The sequence below is a fragment of the Nicotiana tomentosiformis genome, chromosome 11, assembly GCF_000390325.3.
Source record: "Nicotiana tomentosiformis chromosome 11, ASM39032v3, whole genome shotgun sequence".
Lineage (NCBI taxonomy): Eukaryota > Viridiplantae > Streptophyta > Magnoliopsida > Solanales > Solanaceae > Nicotiana > Nicotiana tomentosiformis.
Genome location: NC_090822.1, coordinates 72272874 through 72294085, shown reverse-complemented (window position 1 = coordinate 72294085; position 21212 = coordinate 72272874). Strand labels below are relative to the sequence as shown.

General features: G+C 37.8%; 1 protein-coding gene and 1 long non-coding RNA gene across 7 annotated transcripts; one reads left to right on the top strand and one right to left on the bottom strand.

The window, feature by feature from the left end:
• LOC104094328 (telomere repeat-binding factor 1-like) lies at positions 1-16137 on the bottom strand. 6 transcript variants are annotated; one of them, XR_011412045.1, is made up of 9 exons: positions 16098-16137; positions 13916-14100; positions 13529-13746; positions 10704-10791; positions 9929-10009; positions 9408-9758; positions 2370-2556; positions 2107-2180; positions 1-331 (listed from the first exon to the last, which is right to left on the bottom strand). XR_011412045.1 is itself a non-coding variant. In XM_070188330.1 (7 exons), the coding sequence occupies exons 1-7, from the start codon at positions 16105-16107 to the stop codon at positions 2518-2520; spliced, it is 972 nt and encodes a 323-aa protein (XP_070044431.1). In that variant the 5' UTR covers positions 16108-16137; the 3' UTR covers positions 2117-2517. The 6 variants fall into 6 exon arrangements, 5 of the variants coding, with proteins under 5 accessions (XP_070044431.1, XP_070044433.1, XP_070044434.1 ...); XM_070188330.1 differs by lacking the exon at positions 1-331 and having other exon boundaries at positions 2117-2556; XM_070188332.1 differs by lacking the exon at positions 1-331 and having other exon boundaries at positions 2117-2556; positions 15863-16113.
• A 1451-nt stretch (positions 16138-17588) lies between these two features.
• Positions 17589-20700, top strand: LOC138900912 (uncharacterized). The gene is made up of 2 exons (XR_011412256.1): positions 17589-18795; positions 20040-20700. It is a non-coding gene; the product is annotated as an uncharacterized lncRNA (long non-coding RNA).
• The last annotated feature ends 512 nt before the right edge of the window (positions 20701-21212 follow it).

The following is a 21212-nucleotide window of genomic DNA, read 5'->3' as shown; positions in this document are numbered from 1 at the left end:
TAACAGCAAGCCGAAATAAGATTGAATCCAAGAATGCAGTCAAACTCTATGTAGTAATAGCCACCTATGAACAAAAGATATCATACTAACATTAATGCTAGTGAACTGAGTAAGACAAAGAGAAACGTTCGACTACCTACGAACTTTCTACCTTAATATTTGACCTTCACGCCCTCCTGTTTAGGGTCATGTCCTCAGTCAGCTCCAGTTGCGCCATGTCCCGCCTAATTAACTCTTCCCAAGACTTTTTAGGCATATCTCTACCCCTCCTGCTACCCACCGAGGCTAACCGCTCGCACCTTTGATTATTTGGATATTCGTTGAAATAATGCTGGAGTTTAGCACAAAAACAATATGCTGGATTATGAATTGACATAATTTAATTCATAAAAAAATGTTGGAGTTCACGCAAGAAATATTAAAATCCATGAACAAAATGCTGGAGTTAATGCTGGAACTTCATGAAAAAATGCTGGAGTTCAGAAAAAAATACTGAAGTTGATAAAAAAATTGTTGGAGTTCACGCAAAAATGCTGAAATTCATGAAAAAAGCTGGAGTTAAATCCCGGAAGTTCATGAAATAGTGTTGGAGTTCAAAAAACAATATTGAAGTTGATAAATAAATATTGAAGTCTATAAAAAATGTTGAAATTTATCAAAATAAATGCTGGTGTTGGAACTTTTAACAAATGAAATTCCAGTATAGTATCACGAAATTTGGAAATGGCAGAAAAGATGAAAATTTTGAACTCTCGTTGTCTATTCCAACTCCAGTATAATATATTGGAGTTTAATTGAACTCCAGAATATTATCCTGGAGTTCGAGAAAAGCGGGAATGATGAAAGAGTGATCTCTGCTTTGTCCAAATATTACCTATTCGAGGTTTTTCCTCGCCCCACAAGCACCCAACCTTCCTTTTGCTCTTCCTTCGGTTTGCCTCCACGAAAGCGCCAAAAGAGAGAATCATACCACTAGACCAAATGCCTTCATAGACGCTAAATAAGGAAAAGTAAATACTGGAATATTTCAACGTTTGTTGACAAATAACCAACTGAAGAAGCAAAAGCAGAAAACGAGAGGAGAATGTCCAATAATAATATGTAAAGAAGATGACTACTTATGACTGATGAAGGAACCACGAGGAAATGTGGGTTAAAACAGTCCGACTCTAGATTTTAGTTGGATTGCTTTTCTCCTAGTTCAGTCTAACAATATTGTGGCACAATACTTAAAGCACAATTTCCTTTGTTCTATTCATGTATGCTCACTTCTATTATGCACAAGGGGCCACGATATATCATTTTCATGTGCCGAGACAAAATCCTAGCATTGGAAAATGCACAAGCTTTTGGGAATCAAAGTTTTAAAATTGTTCTTGTTCTTTTACAATAATGTTCAAAATTCACTTATTTTTAGGATCTAAATTAAAATTATAAAATTTTTCTTGTTCTTCTATATTAACGTTCAAGATCTCTCGAAACACGACTAAACTAACGTTTATGGCTAGCTCGAGGCTGACCTTTGAAAATGCGATTGCAGTGCTTGCTCGTCGAATGAAATATAAGGGAAGAAGAGAACTGACTGAGGATTTTCCTCATCATGGTCTCCCTTTTATGTTTTGCCTATCAACGCTTCAGCTTCATTTTAGTAGTACTTGATTTTGTTGTCATGGAATATCTTATTAATCCTTTTCTATTTTGGTTGCAAGGCTTCTTATGGATTTCTCTTTGGTATGTAATAGTAAAGGTTGCTTCAAATTTGCTTAATCTATTGCACTTCCATTTATCTGGTGCTGTCCCCCCAATACTGAGAAAAATCCCAGCACAAACTCAAAGATTTGGCAATGCAATACAGAATTGTCAACCCATGTAAAGGATGTAAGTAGAATAAAGCCAAGTAATAAAATGTGCTTCAATAGAAAGTAAAGTCGAAGCGGGTCATCTTTGCTTATTGTCCCTTGCCATATTGAAGTATAAGGGCTTCAATGCTTTTTCTAAGCTGGAAGTAAGGCTAATGCAATAGGAAACTACAAATCAACAAAGCAAAATAAGCATGAGGAAACAGTCAACTGACCATCCATAAAAGCTTCCAGTTAGCGAGCATACCATCTTGGTATAATGAGGAAAGATCACTAAGCTCTACAATTCGAGATAACTTCCAATGATATTGTTATATACACCTACAAATTTTGTAGGTATACCGTGAGATTAAGAGGCAAACACAGGAGACAAACTATACAACTCGCAAACTGTCAACCAAAATTTGTCAATCAAAGTCCTCTATACTCTTTTCAACAGGCAAGTATTTAGTAACAAAAGCTCCAACCCAACAAAAACAAGAACGTCAAGAACAACATGATCACCCTTACCACATTATTCATGGGTTCCTACCCGTAACACACAGTCTGCAGAAAACCCCACCAGCTACCAGAAACAGCTCGTCAGCCTCCTCCGGGTGAAAATGAGATACAAGTTGCTACCATCAGAAAGACCTCAGTGCTAACAACATGCTGGGGATTATTCCATTCCCACAAACTTCTTTACCATATTTACAAGCTAACAATAACAAGTGAGTTAGCTGAGCAAACAAAAAAATCAAAATAGAAAATCCAGCAAAGCTCTAACTCATATATCTAGCACAACCTCTGCAAGTTCAATCAAGTCCGTATCATCTAAACATTTTCAGGTAGAGTAACAATTAAAAATGGGAATAAGAAACAAGTAGTGACTGGGCATTCATGCAACAAAAAGTTAAAAAGAGAAGGTCTGACTTCTCTCTAAAAACTTTTCTTTGGCTTTTTCAAACTCTTTTCAAAATGATTATCTTTCCTATCATCTCTCCTTTACTTTGTTGACATGGCTGGTAATCTTTTCTTTATTTCTAGCAAGAAATCTTTTGAACTGATCGACATTGGCGAAGGTTATGACAGGTGGTTTTCTTTCACGGAGCGCAGGAGGGGATTCACTAGTAGACTTACTATTGATAGGGAAAATCTGCAATGGGTGTGTGATGCCATGATTCAGGCCTCTTAAGGGGAAAGGGAATCTCTGTAGAAAATGGGGGAGGAAAATTCAAGCATACTCATACAGAGTTTTCCAGAACTACAACATTCATGGCAGATTTTTAAGGATTGAAGCCTGGCTCGGAGTTAAAAGGGATGCTATTATTATCCCAGAAAACGATTACAATACGGGATGGGGTGATATTGCTAATAAAATACTTCGTTTTCTGGGGAATTTCTCGGATTCAAGGTTCAATCTTGCATGTCAGCAGGCCAAATCTTATATGGAAGCAGCAAAGATCCTTCAATGGTCATCTGGTGAAGTTTAGAATGCAGCTCAACAGAGAATCGAAGCATGTCCCTCATCAGAATGTGTTAAAGCTCAATTCCTCTCAAAGTGTCTTGTTGGTGTCTTCAATGATACCTTTAATATAAGCCCCAACCCTGAAGTGATTCAGAAGTGGTTTATATACAGGTGGAAAGTCACGGCAGGTCTCAAAGTTACCCAGATAAATCACAATTCACAACATGTTCCTATTTGATTTTCCCTCGAAGCAAGAGGCGCTTCGCATTAAAGGCGGCGACTGGTTCTGGAACGGTAGACACCTATCTCTTGATTGGTGGTCTCCAATGTCGGGTTTGGACATGGCTATCAGAAAAGAAGAGCATACTTGGGTAAAAGCTTTTGGGATTCCACTTCACGCATGGTCTCAAGATTTTTTCACCATCATCGGCGACCTTTGTGGTGGCTTTATAGCCATAGATGAAGATACAAAGTGAAGAAGTCATCTGTTCTGGGCCCAAATGTGTCAAAAATACTGCCAACGATCTTCCTCGTATACTAGAATTACAAGTGGGTGAATGGACGTATGAAATTTCGATAATTCCATATGCTCATGTCAAACTGAAGAAATCCGTCAATATATTGAACTCCGGCTCCGGTGTTAATTCTATTTCGATGGCAAAGGGAAAAAGTGTTGTTGAGATGGCTGATAGGTCAGGCCACTCAAGCCAACAAAAACCTATTCCAATCCCATCCTGTAACCAGCACATGGTGGGCCCTGTGGCTACTTTAATTTCAAATAAAGGGGTTGTAAAACAGGGTAAAAAATTGGGGGGGGGGGGGGGCTCAAATTTCTTGGGCAAAAAGAAGAAAGGGCATTTAAATAGGAGTCAACCCAAAACCTTTTGGAAAGCAAAAGGGTTTTTTGCAAGACCTATGGATATTAAGGCCAAGGATTTATCTGAGGCCCCAATCTTAAACTCAGAGATTATTCCAGAACATCCCAGTAGCTCTCTTATACCCGATACTCTTCAAACTGCTATAGGAGACCCCAATTAGAGCTCAGATGCTGACGACGAGGCTGACCCTCCAACAAATTTCAGCATAATGCTTCACCAACAAAATTTGATGTCACAACCACTGCAGGTACATGATTATGAATCTGATTTCTCGTCTTCTTCACTTCCTCTACTGCTCCCATGGCATGAGAAGGGGTCGACTTCAACACTTGTTCTCGAACCGGCAGTGATAGATACATCAAGGTGGACAAAGCTGGTAATGGTGAAGGCATGCAAGGCTTTTGGGGTGAATGTTGCGGGATTTGAACACAAGCTGCTTGACATCATCTTAAGAATGGAGGAAAGAAGGCAGATTCAGCTAAAACACAAAAACTTATCAAATCCTGTTAAAAAACACAGTAAGAAGAAGGGGGAAACTGAAATTAACAAGCTGAAATGTGGGATCAATTATGAAAGGGTTGATAAACAACACAGTAAGAAGAAGGGGGAAACTGAAATTAACAAGCTGAAATGTGGGATCAATTATGAAAGGGTGAACAAAAGAGATAGGGGGCACTACAAGGCTTTTTCTGAATGAAGCTCAAAATTTTGAGCTGGAATGTGAATGGGTTGAATGATAATAGTAAAAGGGGTACTCTTAGCTCATTGGTTCACAAGTGAAGATCGATATTCTTTGTGTGCAAGAAACAAAAATAGAGGATTGGTCTGTTAATCTCTCCAGACAGATTTGGGGTAACAGGTGGGTTGATTGGGCAGAGCCTAAGTCATGTGGTACAAGGGGGGGCATCATAATACTATAGGATAGAAGATGTTGGAATTGTTTGGAGGTACACCAGGGGACTTTTTCTATTTCAAGCATATTGGAGAGCACACAAGAAGAGTTCAGATGGTGCTTTACAAGGATTTATGGTCCTCACACCAATCAGGAAAGAGAGGACATGTGGAATTGGCTGCAGTTAGGGGTATGTGGAGTGAGAATTAGGTGATAGGGGGAGATTTTAATGTTTGCAGATATGAGAATGAAAGGCACAACTGCATTATAAGATTCAGAGCAATGAGGGGTTTCTCTAATATCATTCAAGACCTGGGAATTATTGATTTACCTCTCCAAGGTGCCTTCTACACATGGTCTAGGGGAGAAGACATTTATCAGGCATCTAGAATAGATAGATTTCTTATATCCCCAGAGTGGAATAATGCTTTAAGGATGTGAAACAGATTGCCCTTCCAAGGTTTTTTCTGATCATAAACCTTTACTTCTGGAGAGCGGAGAGGTGAATCCATCTTACTTCAAATTTGAGAACATGTGGTTAAAATCAGATGGTTTCATGGAGAATATTGAAGAGTGGTGGAATAGCTATACCATACATGGGAGTCCAGACTATATTCTAATTCAAAAATTGAGACTATTGAAGAAAGACATTTCCTGCTGGAATAAGGAAGTCTTTGGCAAGGTTGAGTCAAGAAAGAGCAAAGTTTTAGATGAACTTTTAGTGTTGGAACAGATCACGGAGAATAGGGTTCAAACTGTAGGGGAAAAAAGTAAAATGTTTGCTTTAAAATTAGAATCTGAGCAAATAGAAAAGCTGAGGAGATTTCATGGAGATAGAAGTCCAGGGGCCTATGGCTCAAAGAAGGAGATAGGAACACCAAATACTTTCAACGAATTGCGAACTCCCATAGAAGAAATAATTGCATTGACAGACTTATGGTTGATTCTGAGATTATTGAAGATAAGGAGCAGATAAAAGGGGAAATTCTGGATTTTTACCAACAACTATACACCGAGTCTGAACAGTGGAGACCCACAGCCAGTCTTGATGATCTGGAAAGAATATCAGAAGAAGACAAAGCATGATTGGAAATTCCTTTTGAGGAGGAGGAGGTCCTTTCTACTATTAAAACATACTCTCCAGATAAGGCTCCAGGGCCAGATGGTTACACAATGGCATTTTTCTAGAAGGCATGATTGATCATTAAGGAAGAGGTGATGGCTGCCCTGAATTTCTTTCATCATAATTGTCACATGGTGAAGTCTTGCAATGCCTCTTTTATAGCCTTAGTTCCCAAAAAGAAGGGAGCCATTGAACTCGAGGACTATAGACCAATCAGTCTGATTGGTAGTGTTCACAAAATAGCAGCCAAACTACTTGCAGAACGGCTCAAGAAAATGGTCGGTGGTCTGGTTTCTGGACATCAGAATGCCTTTATAAAAGGCAGACAAATCACTGATACAACCCTCATTGCAAATGAAGTATTAGACTGGCAATTGAAGAATGGAAATCCTGGTATTTTATGCAAGCTAGATGTAGAAAAAGCCTTTGATAAGGTGAATTGGGCATATCTTCTAATTGTGCTTAGGAAGATGGGATTTGGTGACAGGTAGATTAAATGGATGAAGTTTTGCATTACCACAGTTAAATTCTCGGTACTTGTTAACAGAGGGCCATTGGGATTCGTTTCCCCACAGAAGGGACTTAGACAGGGAGACCCTCTCTCTCCATTCCTTTTTATTCTGGCCATGGAGGGCCTTAGCAAGATGTTGGACAAAGCGAAGCAGCTACAATGGATTAGTGGCTTTCAAGTGGGGCTTAACTCTGGCCCATCTCTCTCAGTATCTCATTTGCTTTATGCAGATGATACTCTGATCTTCTGTGGGGCTGAAAGATCCCAAGTCCTATACCTTAACCTAACCTTGAATTTGTTTGAAGCTATTGCAGGTTTGCACATTAACATGGCAAAAAGCACTATCTACCCTATAAATGAAGTCAACAATCTGGAGGAACTAGCTGGAATTCTATGTTGTCATACTGCTACATTACCTACTACATACCTTGGTCTACCTCTTGCAGCAAAACATAACTCAATTGAGGTGTGGAATGGAGTCCTTGAAATTTTTGAAAAGAAGCTAGCTTCATGGCAAAGTCAGTATCTTTCAATGGGAGGAAGGCAGACACTAATCAACAGTGTGCTAGATAGCATCCCAACACTCATACCAATCCCCAACAAAATTTTAAAGCAGCTTGACAAGATCAGGAGAACATTCCTATGGGAAGGAGGCAGCAAAGTTCATAAATTTCATCTAGCCAAGTGGTCAAAGGTCACCATGCCAAAGTATTTGGTTGGCCTAGGCATCAGAGATCTTTCCATCCACAACAAATGCATGTTGATGAAATGGCTATGGAGACACAATCAAGAGGAGAACTCACTATGGAAAGAGGTGGTCAAGGCCAAGTATGGGTCCGAGAATCATTGGTGTACTAAGCTGTCCAGAAGTCCATATGGGGTCGGTCCATGGAAGAACATTAGGAAGCTCTGGAGTGAATTTTCCGGGAACTCCTACTTTAAATTGGGGAATGGCAATCACATAAAGTTTTGGAAAGATAAATGGTTTGAAGGATCTATCCTGATGTTTGACTTTCCTAGCCTTTATCGGATAGCTCAGAATCAAGATTCCACTATTTCTCAAAATTGGCAAGACAATAGTTGGCACATTCTTTTCAGGAGGGATATGCAGGACTGGGAGGTTCCACAACTTCTAAATCTGCTGACAAAATTGGATGGCCTCTCAGTCAAAGAAAATACTTTTGAAAGTATAAGGTGGGGGAGTTCCAAGGATGGCCTTTACACCGTTAAAGCAGGCTACACTCACTTTTGCTCCACCAATGAAATCATTGATAGATGGCCTTGGAAATACATCTGCAAGACCAAGCTACCTACAAAAATCTCCTGTTTCAGTTGGATAGCCCTAAATGAAGCATGCCTAACCCAGGACAATCTCAGCAGAAGAAGTTTTCAATTGGCCAACAGATGTTATATGTGTTTGCAGCAGCCAGAATCCAAAGGCATCTCTTTCTTCACTGCCCAGTTGCAACAGATATCTGGTGTATGTTCTTTGCCATCTTTAGTTTAAGCTGGGTCATGCCTCAGAACATTAAGGATACCTATGAAAGCTGGTCTTCATGAAAAGTTGATAAATCCATCAGTAAAGTATGGCAGATGATCCCTTCATGTATTTTGCGGTGTGTTTGGACAGAAAGGAATCGCAGATGTTTTGATGGGATATCAACTCCAACATACGCAATTAAAGCTAGATGTCTTATATGGTTATATAGTTGGCATAACTTAGCTCCTGTCAATTGTCCTATTAATCTTTTGGACTTCGTCAGCTCTTTAGTTTTAGCCTAGTTTTTGTCTATAGAGCTGACTATGTCTTTATGTATTTCTCTTTTGTACTTCGTGCATCTTCTTGATGCCTTTAATAAAATTCTCTTACTTCATCAAAAAATAACGAGAGGATAAATCAATTGCTGCATTGAGACACAGTAACTACATAGCTGAAATTCAATCAACTATGACAGAGTTAGCACTAAGTAGGTACCATACCCTCCTAATCAACTTAAAAGACGGCTACATCATATTTGCATTGACAAGTACACACATTTAAAGAGATAAAAACATATAACTAAATGTGTGTGTGTTCGTGTACAGACGCATATCACTGCTTGTGCCTTAACTCAAGATTACCCACTAAGGAAGATATGGTTTAGCAGCTTCCTCACACCTCACCATGCCTGCCTTTAAGTTCTCTCCCCAACATCAAACCCCCTCCGCTTCAAGAAAGGAAAGAAACACAAAAAGGGTCTCATTATAAAAAAGAGCGAGAGTTCAAAAATCTCTCATGTGCCAAAATAAGTAGACAAGTAGAATGCTAAAGTATGTGATGCCTATAGCTTCTCATTTTCACCACATTACTGGTTATTTAGATTGTATCTTTCAGAGCTAGGTGAAGCAATTTATTGACTATTTAAATTTAAATAGTGAGGTTGAAACAGAAACTATTTCTGTCAGGGGGAGATTATGCCTGGCGATAAGATAGTTCCCATCTCTGTTCCTTATGCTAAAGTCTATATCGGCATTGTTGAGAAACAAACTTAAGTAGCGACATTTATTTTTAAGTTTGCAACATTTCATCTCAAGTAAAGTTGAAAATGGTACCAACGTTGTTCCAAACGATGATTTCTGAACATTGACCCAAAATGACTCCAAGCACAAAGGAAAAGGAAAAAGAAAAGAAAGAAAGGAGAGGGGAAAATGTCTTACCATCCTTGGGATGCTTCTCTCTTGTAGTGTTTTCATTGCAGCTTCTGCAAATGCTTGTGCAGCTTCGGCTTCAGCTGCAGCAGCCTCAGCCTTCCTGGCAGCCTCCGCAGCGTCGGCTATAGCTGTGTCTGCTTCTGCAACTGCTTGTGCAGCAGCAGCAGCTGCCTCTTGAGGTGACATATTCCTCATCTTTTCTAAATCTAAATCTATCTGAGATCTAGTTAGCATGTTTATGTCATCCTGATCAACCTTAGAACAGATCCTCTGACTGCTATCCAGGAGGGGAAGGGGGAGGTTTCTTCTTCTGTTGGAGAATGTCAATTTAGGCGCCACTTTATACTTCCGCTTCATCTGCAGAAGAACTATACTAGCGAGTATTATGATCAACCATGACGATAACCAATAACAGCCAATTATTCAAAAACTTGAACCCAAGTGCTAATTCTCACTGGCTTCACACTATAAGCTTAGGGCAAGATGTGCAATAACTAGAAAACATGAAGGACATAACTGAAAATCACCTTTATGAGTTTTCCAGTTGCAGTTAAATATTTCAGCTTTGCTGAGAGTATCCTCTTAAAGTTTGGAGTTTCCCAGTACTGGTCATACAAAATTGGGGGGGGGGGGGGGGGAGTAAGTATTTGAGGAAATAAACTGACTTATCTAGCAATAAGTCATGATTTTGCTAGGAAGTGAAATTGCAGCAGTATTAACCTGTTTGGCTTATTTAAACTTCTTACATGACCTTCATCACCTTATTGTTAGGAAACAAATTTACCAGAAAGTTCGGTGTCATGGTCAGCGTAGACGAACCAACTATTATCATGGGAGCCCTGATTAGGAAAGCCCTTACTTTGGGGAATGGGGACCATCTCATAATATAGCAAATCAAGAAAATACATAAAATAATGTTAATTTAGCACAATATAGCATTATCAGGTTCATGTTACAGTCGGCCAATGTACCATTCCATATATATACATACTCTAGAACCCATCTATGCGGTATTCTGCAAGTCCACTTCAAATGCAGTTGACTCTTTAATCACACTAAGGTTTGATTAAACTGACTCCAAGAATACCTAAAAAGAAAATATGCAAGAATCACCAATTCCAAACACAATCCAGATTGTTAGGAATGACAAATCCACAAAACAAGAAGCAAAACTCCAAAATCAAAGTACATATTACAGGTCCTTCAAAATCAATAAAGAAAGACGTGAATGGTAATTAATGAAATACTTCTCCAAATTTTGTATATTTGGTTCTCCCTTATGAAGCTCAATAAGAAGACAAGTACCTCTATGTACGTAGAAATGGTAGCCTGGTAGGAACCACCTGGCTCATTCAAGTTGCTTATAGTCTCCATTATAAGATTATCCAACCTATAACAAAAACAAATGAGCAGGACTTAGAGAAGATCATTCCTCCAAAGTAAACATATAAATAAAATAAGAATAACATGAAATGCCACTAATGCTAGTTTATAATTGGTATACTGACTAAGTGTTGTGAATGATACAACCAACGTGGATGCTGATGTGGACGCTGACTCAGCAGAGGCCCATATGATTCCACATCAATCTGTTTTGAGGAGAAGCAAACACGTGAGGCAGTCTTCAAAGAAGTTAGCGGATTTTGTGGTGCAAGGTAAGGGGAGAAAAGCGTGAAGAGGACTGGTGCAAGGTTTAGTATAAATAACTGGAGCGGCTTCAAAGGAATTTTCTTTGGAATGCGGCGGATGGAACTAGAAAGTTTCATCTAGTGAATTGGCAGACAGTCACTTCCTCAAAGAAGTGGGGTGGACTTGGAGTAAAAGATCTTAGGGTATTCAACAGAGCTTTGCTGGGGAAGTGGCTGTGGAGATTCGGGGTAGAAGAGCATGCTCTATGGAGGGAGGTCATAGTAGAAAAGTACGATTCCACGGGAGGGGGTTGGAGGACCAAGGCAATCACAGCACCGTTCGGGTGTGGCATGTGGAGGAACATCATGAAGAACTGGGAAGCTTTCTATGGCAACATCACTTACAGGGAACATGCAAGATTGGGAGATTTCAGAGCTCCAAAATTTGTTGGCACTGCTATACAGGCAAGACAGGATCCATCTTGCGATTCTTGGAGATGGGGGTTGTGTGGCGATGGTTTGTTCACCGTAAAGTCATTTTACCAGAGTATGTTGGCGAGAGATGAGGCTATTTTTCCATACTCATCGATCTGGATTCCTAAGGCGCCCACGAAGGTGTGCTTTTTTGCATGGCTAGCAGCGAGGGGAGTGATCTTGACAGCTGAAAATCTGCGAAAGAGAGGAATTACACTTGTTAGTTGGTGCTACATGTGTAAAAGCTCAGGGGAAGAAGTTGATCATCTTCTACTGCATTGCCCTGTGTCCTGGGGTTTGTGGAGGGCACTCTTAAACCTTTTTGGTATTCAATGTGTGATGCCAAACACTGTAAAGGAAATGCTATATAGCTGGGCCGGTTTCCGTAGAAGAAGCAAGCAAAAGGCGTGGAAGTTCGCCCCGTTAGCTCTCATGTGGATAGTCTGGGGAGAGAAATAGGAGAGTTTTTGAGGGGATTGAGTCTCCGTTTTCATATCTTAAGAATAGTCTTTTATCTTTGATCGCTTTTTGGTGCACACATATAGCCCCTACTTGTGCAGAAGATTGGGCGTTTTTTGTAGAGAATCATGTTCTGATGTAACTTCTCTACTTTTTGGTATACTTCTTGTATGCGGGATTTTTTTCTCCCTTTTGATTAATACAATTTACCTTATCAAAAATTCTCATCCCCTTCTTCTAAGTCTCTCATCTCCTTCTTCTATGTCAATTTCCAGTAATTTCCCTTTCAAGCATTCAGTTCCTTGTAATTTCTGTTGAGGAATACAACTATCGAGTTTATTGGTTGTGGATTGTGTTGTTCGAATTTCAGATTGTTTCATTGGTGCTTTCATCCAGAGGTCACTTATGGAGGACCAAAAGTTACTCAAGGCTCTAGTCGACGATTCGGTTCAGGAAGTCAAAGACTAAGTGTTTAAGGAACTCTCTGAAATTCGTGGTCTTCTCATGGAGGTTGTTGGTAACAGACCGCCGGCAAGACGAGAACCGGCGACAACCACCCTCCGCCACAAGCCAGTGGAGTTCGGTCGCTTTTGTGGTGAGAATTCGGAAGCCTGGTTGTTTCAAGCGGAGCGCTATTTTGATCACTATGGAATTGCTGAAGATGAGAAGCTCACTATAGCATCGTTATTTTGGTCCCTTCAGAGTGGTCAAACGCATTGGCGAGGTGGCCTACAAGCTCCAACTTCCTGACAATGCCGATATACACCCCGTGTTCCATGTCTCAATGCTCAAACGTTGCGTTGGCACACCTGAGTCCCAAATTACGCCCCTAGACCTGTCTGATTTTGCTCAACCAATTGAATCCTTGTCACAGAACCTTGAGGACAAGGTTCTTTTCAGGAGGAGAGTATTGTTGTGAATGATACAACCAACGTGGATGCTGATGTGGACACTGACTCAGCAGAGGCCCACGTGATTCCAAATCAGTCTGTTTTGGGGAGAAGCAAACGCGTGAGGCAATCTTCAAAGAAGTTAGCGGATTTTGTGGTGCAAGGCAAGGGGAGAAAAGCGTGAAGAGGACTGGTGCAAGGTTTAGTATAAATAACAGGAAGAATAGTGTATTAGGCAAGCAATTTGTTATGTGAAGTCTGTAATTCTCATCCCCTTCTTCTAGTCTCTCATCTCCTTATTCTATGTCAATTTCCAGTAATTTCCCTTTCAAGCATTCAGTTCCTTGTAATTTCTGTTGAGGAATACAACTATCGAGTTTATTGGTTGTGGATTGTGCTGTTCGAATTTCAGTTTGTTTCACTAAGTAAATAGAAAGTTGTAGAACTTTTGATATACTTCCATTCTTTTAGGCATGAGGTCTAGGGATCAGCTTCAGAACGCCGAAAAACTAGCTAAACTTATGTCTGTAACCACATTTTGAGAAAACAAAATTCTTGTAACCAAGACAATAGGGGAAAAACCAACATCTAATGATATCAATAAACACAATGAAATCCACAAGATTACAATATGAGGGTCGTGCTGTAACAACTAAGAAGCACGAACAGGTATAACCTTAGGATAGATCTTCTTGAACCACCAAGCTGCGGAGAGCCTCTAGAAGTTGTGGCTGGCCTTGCTTCAGGAATTTCCGCATCACTTTCAGCTGCCGAGGTAACAGCCACAGAACTCTCATCCTGCATAGGGGCCTGAATCATCCTTTTGAGGGCCAACTTTGCTTTCTCTCGAGAACCCCAGCCGTTTGCCATCACAGTCATATTTCTCCACTTGTCCTGTACATCATCTCAAAGATACATCATTGTGAAAAAGACTTCAGCTCAAATAAGTAGCTATAGAAAATTGAATATACTGGACAACTATCATCTGACTCAAGAAACATCTAAACTTCCTCTCCACTGAATAAAATTAGTTAAAAAAGAAAAGAATAAAACGAAACTCTACCTTGAGATCTACATTTGAACGCAGATACAACAATCCACTAAATTCTGGATCCTTAAGAATTGTACGCCATTTGCCTGGCCCATATTTAATGACACCAGCTCTAAGAGCAACTTCTTCTTCAGGAGTCCACTTCAGCTTAGGTGCACCCATCAAAGCATTGAGGAAATGAAGTTCCCAGAACAAACCTTATCAGAAAACCAATAGTGTGTGTCAAACCAAACACCCGAAGAAGATAACTGGGACAACATATAAGGACGATGATGGGTACTATACAACTGAAAAGTTACATAAACTTTTATAATAAACACTAAGTCAATAAAAAATAATTTGAAGAAACAGCCGATAAAATATATAAATTAATATTAACCTTATAAACATCATATTACGATAAGAAGTGCATTCGTCGCTGAGACACAAAAGAAAACCAGAAAACAACCATAAACTGCATGAATTGGTGTTAGAAAAATCGCATAGCATATTTGTTCACATCTACTAAACAGATATAAACAGATCTCCCAACTCCATGGATGAAGCTACCACCACGAGGCATAATCAGTACTATCTGACAAAGGAAGAAATGCAGATGTATGATACTATGTGCAGTATCACAGAAACAAAATATTGGAAGACACGCGCAAATACTTCTTCAAAAAATGCAAAAAGAAATCCATACAACAATTATCTATCTTCTAAAACACATTCCAAATGATTTGTGAACATTTATTTGTCAGTATTGATTACTGCATTTCTCTGAGTACTTCAATCTGATTCCTTTATATTTGGATTTATCAAATCTAACAAAAGGGCTTTAAACAACAACAATGCACAAAAAAACAAAACATTCATAAACAAACAAAACATGCATTCATATATAAAATCATTTAGAGCCAAAAGGAAAGGAAATTAAGTAACTAGAGAGAAAGCGTCTCAAAGTAATGCTAGAACAGCCGTTTAAGATATAATTTAAGCTTAAGATCATACATTCTTCACATTAAGAGCTATGCCATTTTCCTTAACTTTCAACATGCTAGACACAAGAAATGTGTTTGGTATGAGGGAAAATGACTTCCAAGAAAATGTTTCCATGGAAAAGTCATTTTCTAGTGTTTGGTATGACTGAAGTCATTTTCAATGGAAAACATTTTCCATCAAAAGGAGGAAAACGACTCCCCTTACTTACGAGCGAAAATCATTTTCCTTACAACTACCTTAACTTTAACTTGGAATTACTTGCTTCAACTAACATTTAAACATTATTATTAATATCTAATACTCAAAAGTTTCATCAGAACACTCTCCAACATATATATATATATATATATATATATATATATATATATATATATATATATATATAGGCAAATTTCCACTCAACAAACCAAAGACCAGAAAACATTTTCCAAGAAAATATTTTCTATGGAAGATGAATTCAGTCAAACCATACACACCCACAATTCAAGAAATCAAAAGCATCACATATGGTTTTAGAAAACATATTTTGCTTACAAATCAAACCAAGGTAAATTCAGTTGAAATTGGGCGACGAGAGTTTTATAATCAGACCAAAATGATTCTGAGTACTTTTGTCGAGATCATAAGAAAATTGTGCAAATTTTAATATTGGAAACTAAATAATTTCAGAAACCAAAAACAACCAAGGCAGATTTCCCTAAAATTGCTTCCAAATGCTAAACCTAAACCAAATCCAAACGCCACCTGAACTACTAGTCACAACAGCAAATCCAAATAAATTTCAACAAAATTACAGCTCATGATGGATAATTAATCGAGTAATTCGCACAGTGTAAAGAACTGAATCCCCTATAGACATATGCAAAATAGAAATCGAAACCCTAATTTCGTCCAATAAACGAGATTACAATTCAATTGACGAAAAAGGTACGGGAAATTGAGGGTGTAAACGAGCAGAGGAAGATCAATAATCACCAGAAAACAGCCTGCAGGCGGAGTGGTTAGAGCGTTAATTACTTTGGAAAAAAGCTCCTCTTTATGTGTATTCGTTATAGCGTACAATCTTACGCACTAACTGTGGGAGTAGATGTTATAGTTTTGTGTAACTGAAATATTACCAGCTATTGTAATGCCAGTACACGATTTTAAGGAAATGGGAATATTTTCTGCCGCTGAGATGGTGAAAAGTTCTAGGGATGTCGTTACTCACCGTTCACCATGAAAGTAGAGGAGATTTGGGGATGAGTTGACATAAGAATTATGAAATTACAAAAAAAACGATATTTTTTAAAGAAAAAATGATATTTAAAAATTAGAGTAACATTTGAAATGAATATATAAATTGGAGCTGTTTTTTAATTTTTGTGTTTTGAAGTGAAAATTTAAAAAATAGATTTTTAGAGTTTTTAAAATTTTAAAAAATTCTGAAATTTAATTTCAAGTGAAATTTAAAATTTTCATGGCATAATATTCATTCCGGAAAAAAATAAGAAGTTTTCAAAAAAGGTAAAAGAAAAATTTTATGGCGAGACGGGCCCTTAATCTTTTTTATTTGTGGAGAATTACTTGAAATAAAAAATGTTCCAGTAACAAAAATTGCTTTTTTTATTTAAAGTAGTCAAATTTTATATTTACCACCATGTTATTCCCACAATATGGACAAAAACTTATCTATAACCAAGATCTCATAAACTCCATCTCTCTATTTTGTGATTTTAATTACTATGCTTTAATTAAATAAAATTAGAAAAACTAGTTGGTGATAAATATTTACATGTGTTTTCTTACGTAATTTACACTCAAATTAAAAGCATCAAGCTAGCCTGCTTGACCAAACTTTTGCAAAGCACTTTTTGAGGGTGTTTGGTGAGAAAGGAGAAGTGTTTTGAACGGTAGTAAAAGTTGTTCTTTGTTATTGTAAAACTAAATTTCTGCTTTTTCAAAGAAGTAGAAATAGAAGCAAAATCAAAAAAAAATATTTTCCAAGAGAAAGGAACTAAAAAATTTATATTTATCGAAATATTTTTTATTAATTTAAAAGGAATTTCAGAAAGCACTATACTTTAGAGACTATTTACTTGGCACGGCTATAATTTCCATATTTACTAGCCATAGCAAAACTTACGTTGCCAGGTGCCTCTATTTTCTGTATTCATGCGCGTATGATAGATTGTATCAATGAGGACAATTTTGGTGTATTACGATGTATTCAGTTGTCTATATTTAATTTGGTTGTATTCAATATATATATATATATATATATATATATATATATACACACACACACACACACACACACACATCGGTATTTGGTTGTATTCAATTCACTGTATTCATTCGTAGTTATTTTTATATTATATTCGATTTGGCTATATCCAATTCACTATATTCAAAAAATACAGGCGAAAATATAAAAAGTCTCATTTGAAATACAAATACACACACACACACACACATGTGTATATATATATATATATATATATATATATATATATATATATATATATATATATATATGAGATGTTGGATGTAATTTACTTAAGTTAGTAGGTATATTTGTAGTATTAGAAGTTAGTAACTACCTAAACGTGGGGTTAGCTGTTAAATGTTAGTTAGTGGTTAGATATGTGTATATATATGCACCGTAGTGTATAGAATAAATGAAAGAAGAGGTTGTTGAGCTCAAACATCTCTCCTCAATTCCATTTGTGTGTGTGAGTTTTATCATGGTATCAGAGCCACGCGGCCATTAGTGTGGTCTCTCCATTTCGATCTTCGAATTTTTCATCAGAAGCTCACTGAAGATAGCATCAATGGCGGTGGTCGACAATGAACTGCCGGAAAAACTCAGTCACAATCATCCTCTATTTTTGAATGCAAATGATAATTCTGGAGCAGTATTAATCTTTCTACAACTGCGAGGACAGCAAAATTATTCTGTTTGGAGCTGAGCAATGCGAATTGCGATCATAGGTCAGAACAAGCTAGGTTTTTATTGACGACACATTCAAAAGGAAAAATTACGGTACAAATCTCGTAGATCTTTGAGAGAGGTGCAACGCTATCGTATTATCATGGATAATGAATTGTGTGTCACTAGAGCTGCTCAGTGGAATTGTTTACTCATCAAATGCAACGGCCGTCTGTAACGATCTAAAGGAACGATTTGACAAAATTGATTGTTCAAGGATTTTTCATATTCACAAAGAAATTGCAACTATCAATCAAGGTACTGCATCGATCTCTTCGTATTTCTCAAAATTACGATTACTGTGGGCAGAGTTTGATAGCGTAGCACCAACATCGGGTTGTGACTGTGCAATCAAATGAGTCAATAGCATTTATGGAGAGATTGAAGCTATTACAGTTCCTCATGGGATTGAACGAGTCATATGAACAAGCTCGCAGTCAAATATTGATGATGGTACCAGTTCCCTTTTGTGAACAAGGCTTACTCAATGCTAATGGAACGTGAGAGTCAAAGAGTTATGACAAATCATCTATATCTGGATGAGGGACGTGATCCAAATGCCTTAATGACAACTAGAGGTGGTGCCCTATTTAGACCTAAAAGATACTATAATCTGTACTGTGATTTTTGTAAGATGAAAGGGCACACTCGAGAAAACTGCTACAAAATTGTTAGTTATCCAACAGACTTCAAGCCTAAGAAGAAAGGAGGATTCAACTCTGCTAATTCTGCCTCAATAGAAGATGCTCAACCACAGCACCAAGGAAGCATGATTGCAGCTCAATCCAATGATAGTGTCACCACATCATCAGACTTTGGTATAGCACCAGTGTTCACTCAGGAACAATTCAACCAGATTTTGAAGATGCTTTTTAAGGAAGGAGTGTCATACACCTCAGCCAATATAGCAGGTGTGTCATGTTGCAGTGCTTGCTTGGTAAGTGATACAGCTAAATCTCACAGTTGGATTATAGACACTAGAGCAATAAATCATATGACCTCCATTTATAGCTTATTATCAGATACAATGGAAGTGATGAAAAATAATAGTAAAATAGTAAATTTGCCTAATGGAACCAAGGTAGCAGTATCACACATTGGAAGTTGCAGAATATGAGAAAATCGGGAAGTCAAAATGTGTTGTATATCCCTAATTTCAAGTATAACCTGTTGTCAGTCCCTAAATTGACAAGAGAACTTAAATGTATGGTTGTCTTCTTTCATGGCTTTTATGTGTTACAAGACCTCTCTACTGGGAAATTGAATGGGATTGGTATAGAAGTTGATGGACTCTACCTGCTGACTACTGTAGATCCTAATAAAAGACAAGAAAATAAGCCCACGCACTCACTGCTTGCTAAATTGGACCAAAATACATTACATGTTTGGCATAGGAAGATGGGACATCCCTCTTCAAGAGTCATGAGGCAACTACTGCACATTAATGAAGAAGTGTGTAGAAATGTAGTAAATAACTGTGATGTATACCCTTTGGCAAAACAAGCAAAACTATCATTTCCTGCTAGTAACACTAGAGCAAAAATTATTTTTGATTTGCTATATATGGATGTTTGGGGACCATTTAGAATGGCTACCTATGATGGTAATAAATACTTGTTAACAATAGTTGATGATCATTCAAGAGTGACCTGGATATACCTGTTGAAACTAAAGTCAGATGTGATAGTAGTAATCAAAGACTTTCTGTTAATGGCACATAATCAATTCAAAAATAAGGTAAAAATGATAAGAAATGACAATGGAACATAATTTGTTAATTCTGAATGTGCTAGCTTATTCCGTAGTCTTGGCATCATACATCAAAGATCATGTCCATACACATCACATCAGAATGTTATAGTAGAAAGGAAGCACAAACATTTATTGGAAATGGCTAGAGCAGTAAGATTTCAGGGACACATACCTCTTACGTTTTGGGGTAAGTGTATATTGATGGCAGCCTACTTAATTAACAGGATGTCAACCCCAATCCTTGCAGGAAAGTCACTTTTGAGGTGTTTCACAAAAGAATTCCCTCAATGGATCACATAAGAGTCTTAGGGTGTCTATGTTACGTGATAAGTGGGGATTTTGACTACTTATTAGTACCTTTTAGCTTTTGTTTTAGTCTAAAAACATTGAATTATGTTCCCGAAACTTATGAAATATGCTAAATTGCAGGAATATTGGACGATGGACTCCCGAGATGAAATCTAACTCAAAAAGGAGTAATCTAAACTCAAGGTAATAAAAGGCACAAAAGCTCACAAAGTACGGACCGCAGAATTTCGTCTGCTGCCGCAGATGATGAAGGAAAGTCCAGCAATTTTTTGTGCAAAGTGCGGACCGCAAATGAATTGTGCGGCCGCAAAAGCTGGGCTAGGAACAAAGTTCAGAGAATGTACAATTTTCCAAGTTCCAAGTCCCTCAAAAGTGCGGACCACACAAGAATTGTACAGCCGCAAAAGTAAAAGTGAAGACCACAGAACCAAATTATGACCGCAGTTACAAATCGGCGGACCGCAGAAAGAATGCCTCGCGATCGTAGATCAGAATTATACGGCCGCAGACCTCCAGTTCCTGACAAGTTGAAGAAATCTGCGGACCGCACATGGAATTGTGCGGCCGCAGAACCTCCCGAGGGGCATTTTTGTCCGAAATTATCAGCTTTGTATAAATAGAAGAGTTTCACAAAATTAGGTCAACTTTTGACATCAGCAACTACAATAGCTGTTTCGTTTTGCTTCTTTTAGTAGTTTTTCATATTTTGGGATAATTTAACATAGATTTTATCATTTTAATTTTACACTATGAGTTTAATTAGCATTTCTTCTTTTATTTATTCAATTTCAAGCATGAATAACTAGATTTTTACTAGGGTTGTGACCCAACCCTAATGTGTAAACCTTATGGGTGTTTAACTTAATGCTTTTTTATGGTTGGGTGTTTATTATTTAGCCTTGTTCATGCTTTAATTTGTGGAATTAATGATTGTAAATATTAGTTCATGCCTATTTGACTTAGTCTCTACTTGAGAAAGAGAGACTTAGTCTAGGACAACTCGGCTAACAAGAAATTGTGTCAATCAAGAGAATGATAATCCCAATTAAAGGGTTCAACCTAGAGATAGTAATAACACGACTTGAGTTTTTATCAACCGTTTTGTGCAATTCCCATTTGGACTTGAGAAAGCCAAATTGGACAAAATCACTCTCTCACCGAGAGGTATTAAGTGGAAAATTGAGAGTTGATAACTATAATACACCCCGATCAATAAAAAAATATTAAGGTTTATCTCCCATTAGGCAAATACCTAGGTGATGGTCATAGTCCTAGGCTTTTTACAAAACTTGA

Excerpts from the sequence above, each read along its gene's own strand:
- LOC104094328 (XM_070188330.1), bottom strand. Across the intron at positions 10,792-13,528 it reads TCAAGAAGATCTATCCTAAG|GTTGGATAATCTTATAATGG; the intron begins GTTATACCTGTT and ends TTTTTGTTATAG. Across the intron at positions 10,010-10,703 it reads TTTCTACGTACATAGAGGTA|CAGTACTGGGAAACTCCAAA; the intron begins CTTGTCTTCTTA and ends ATTTTGTATGAC.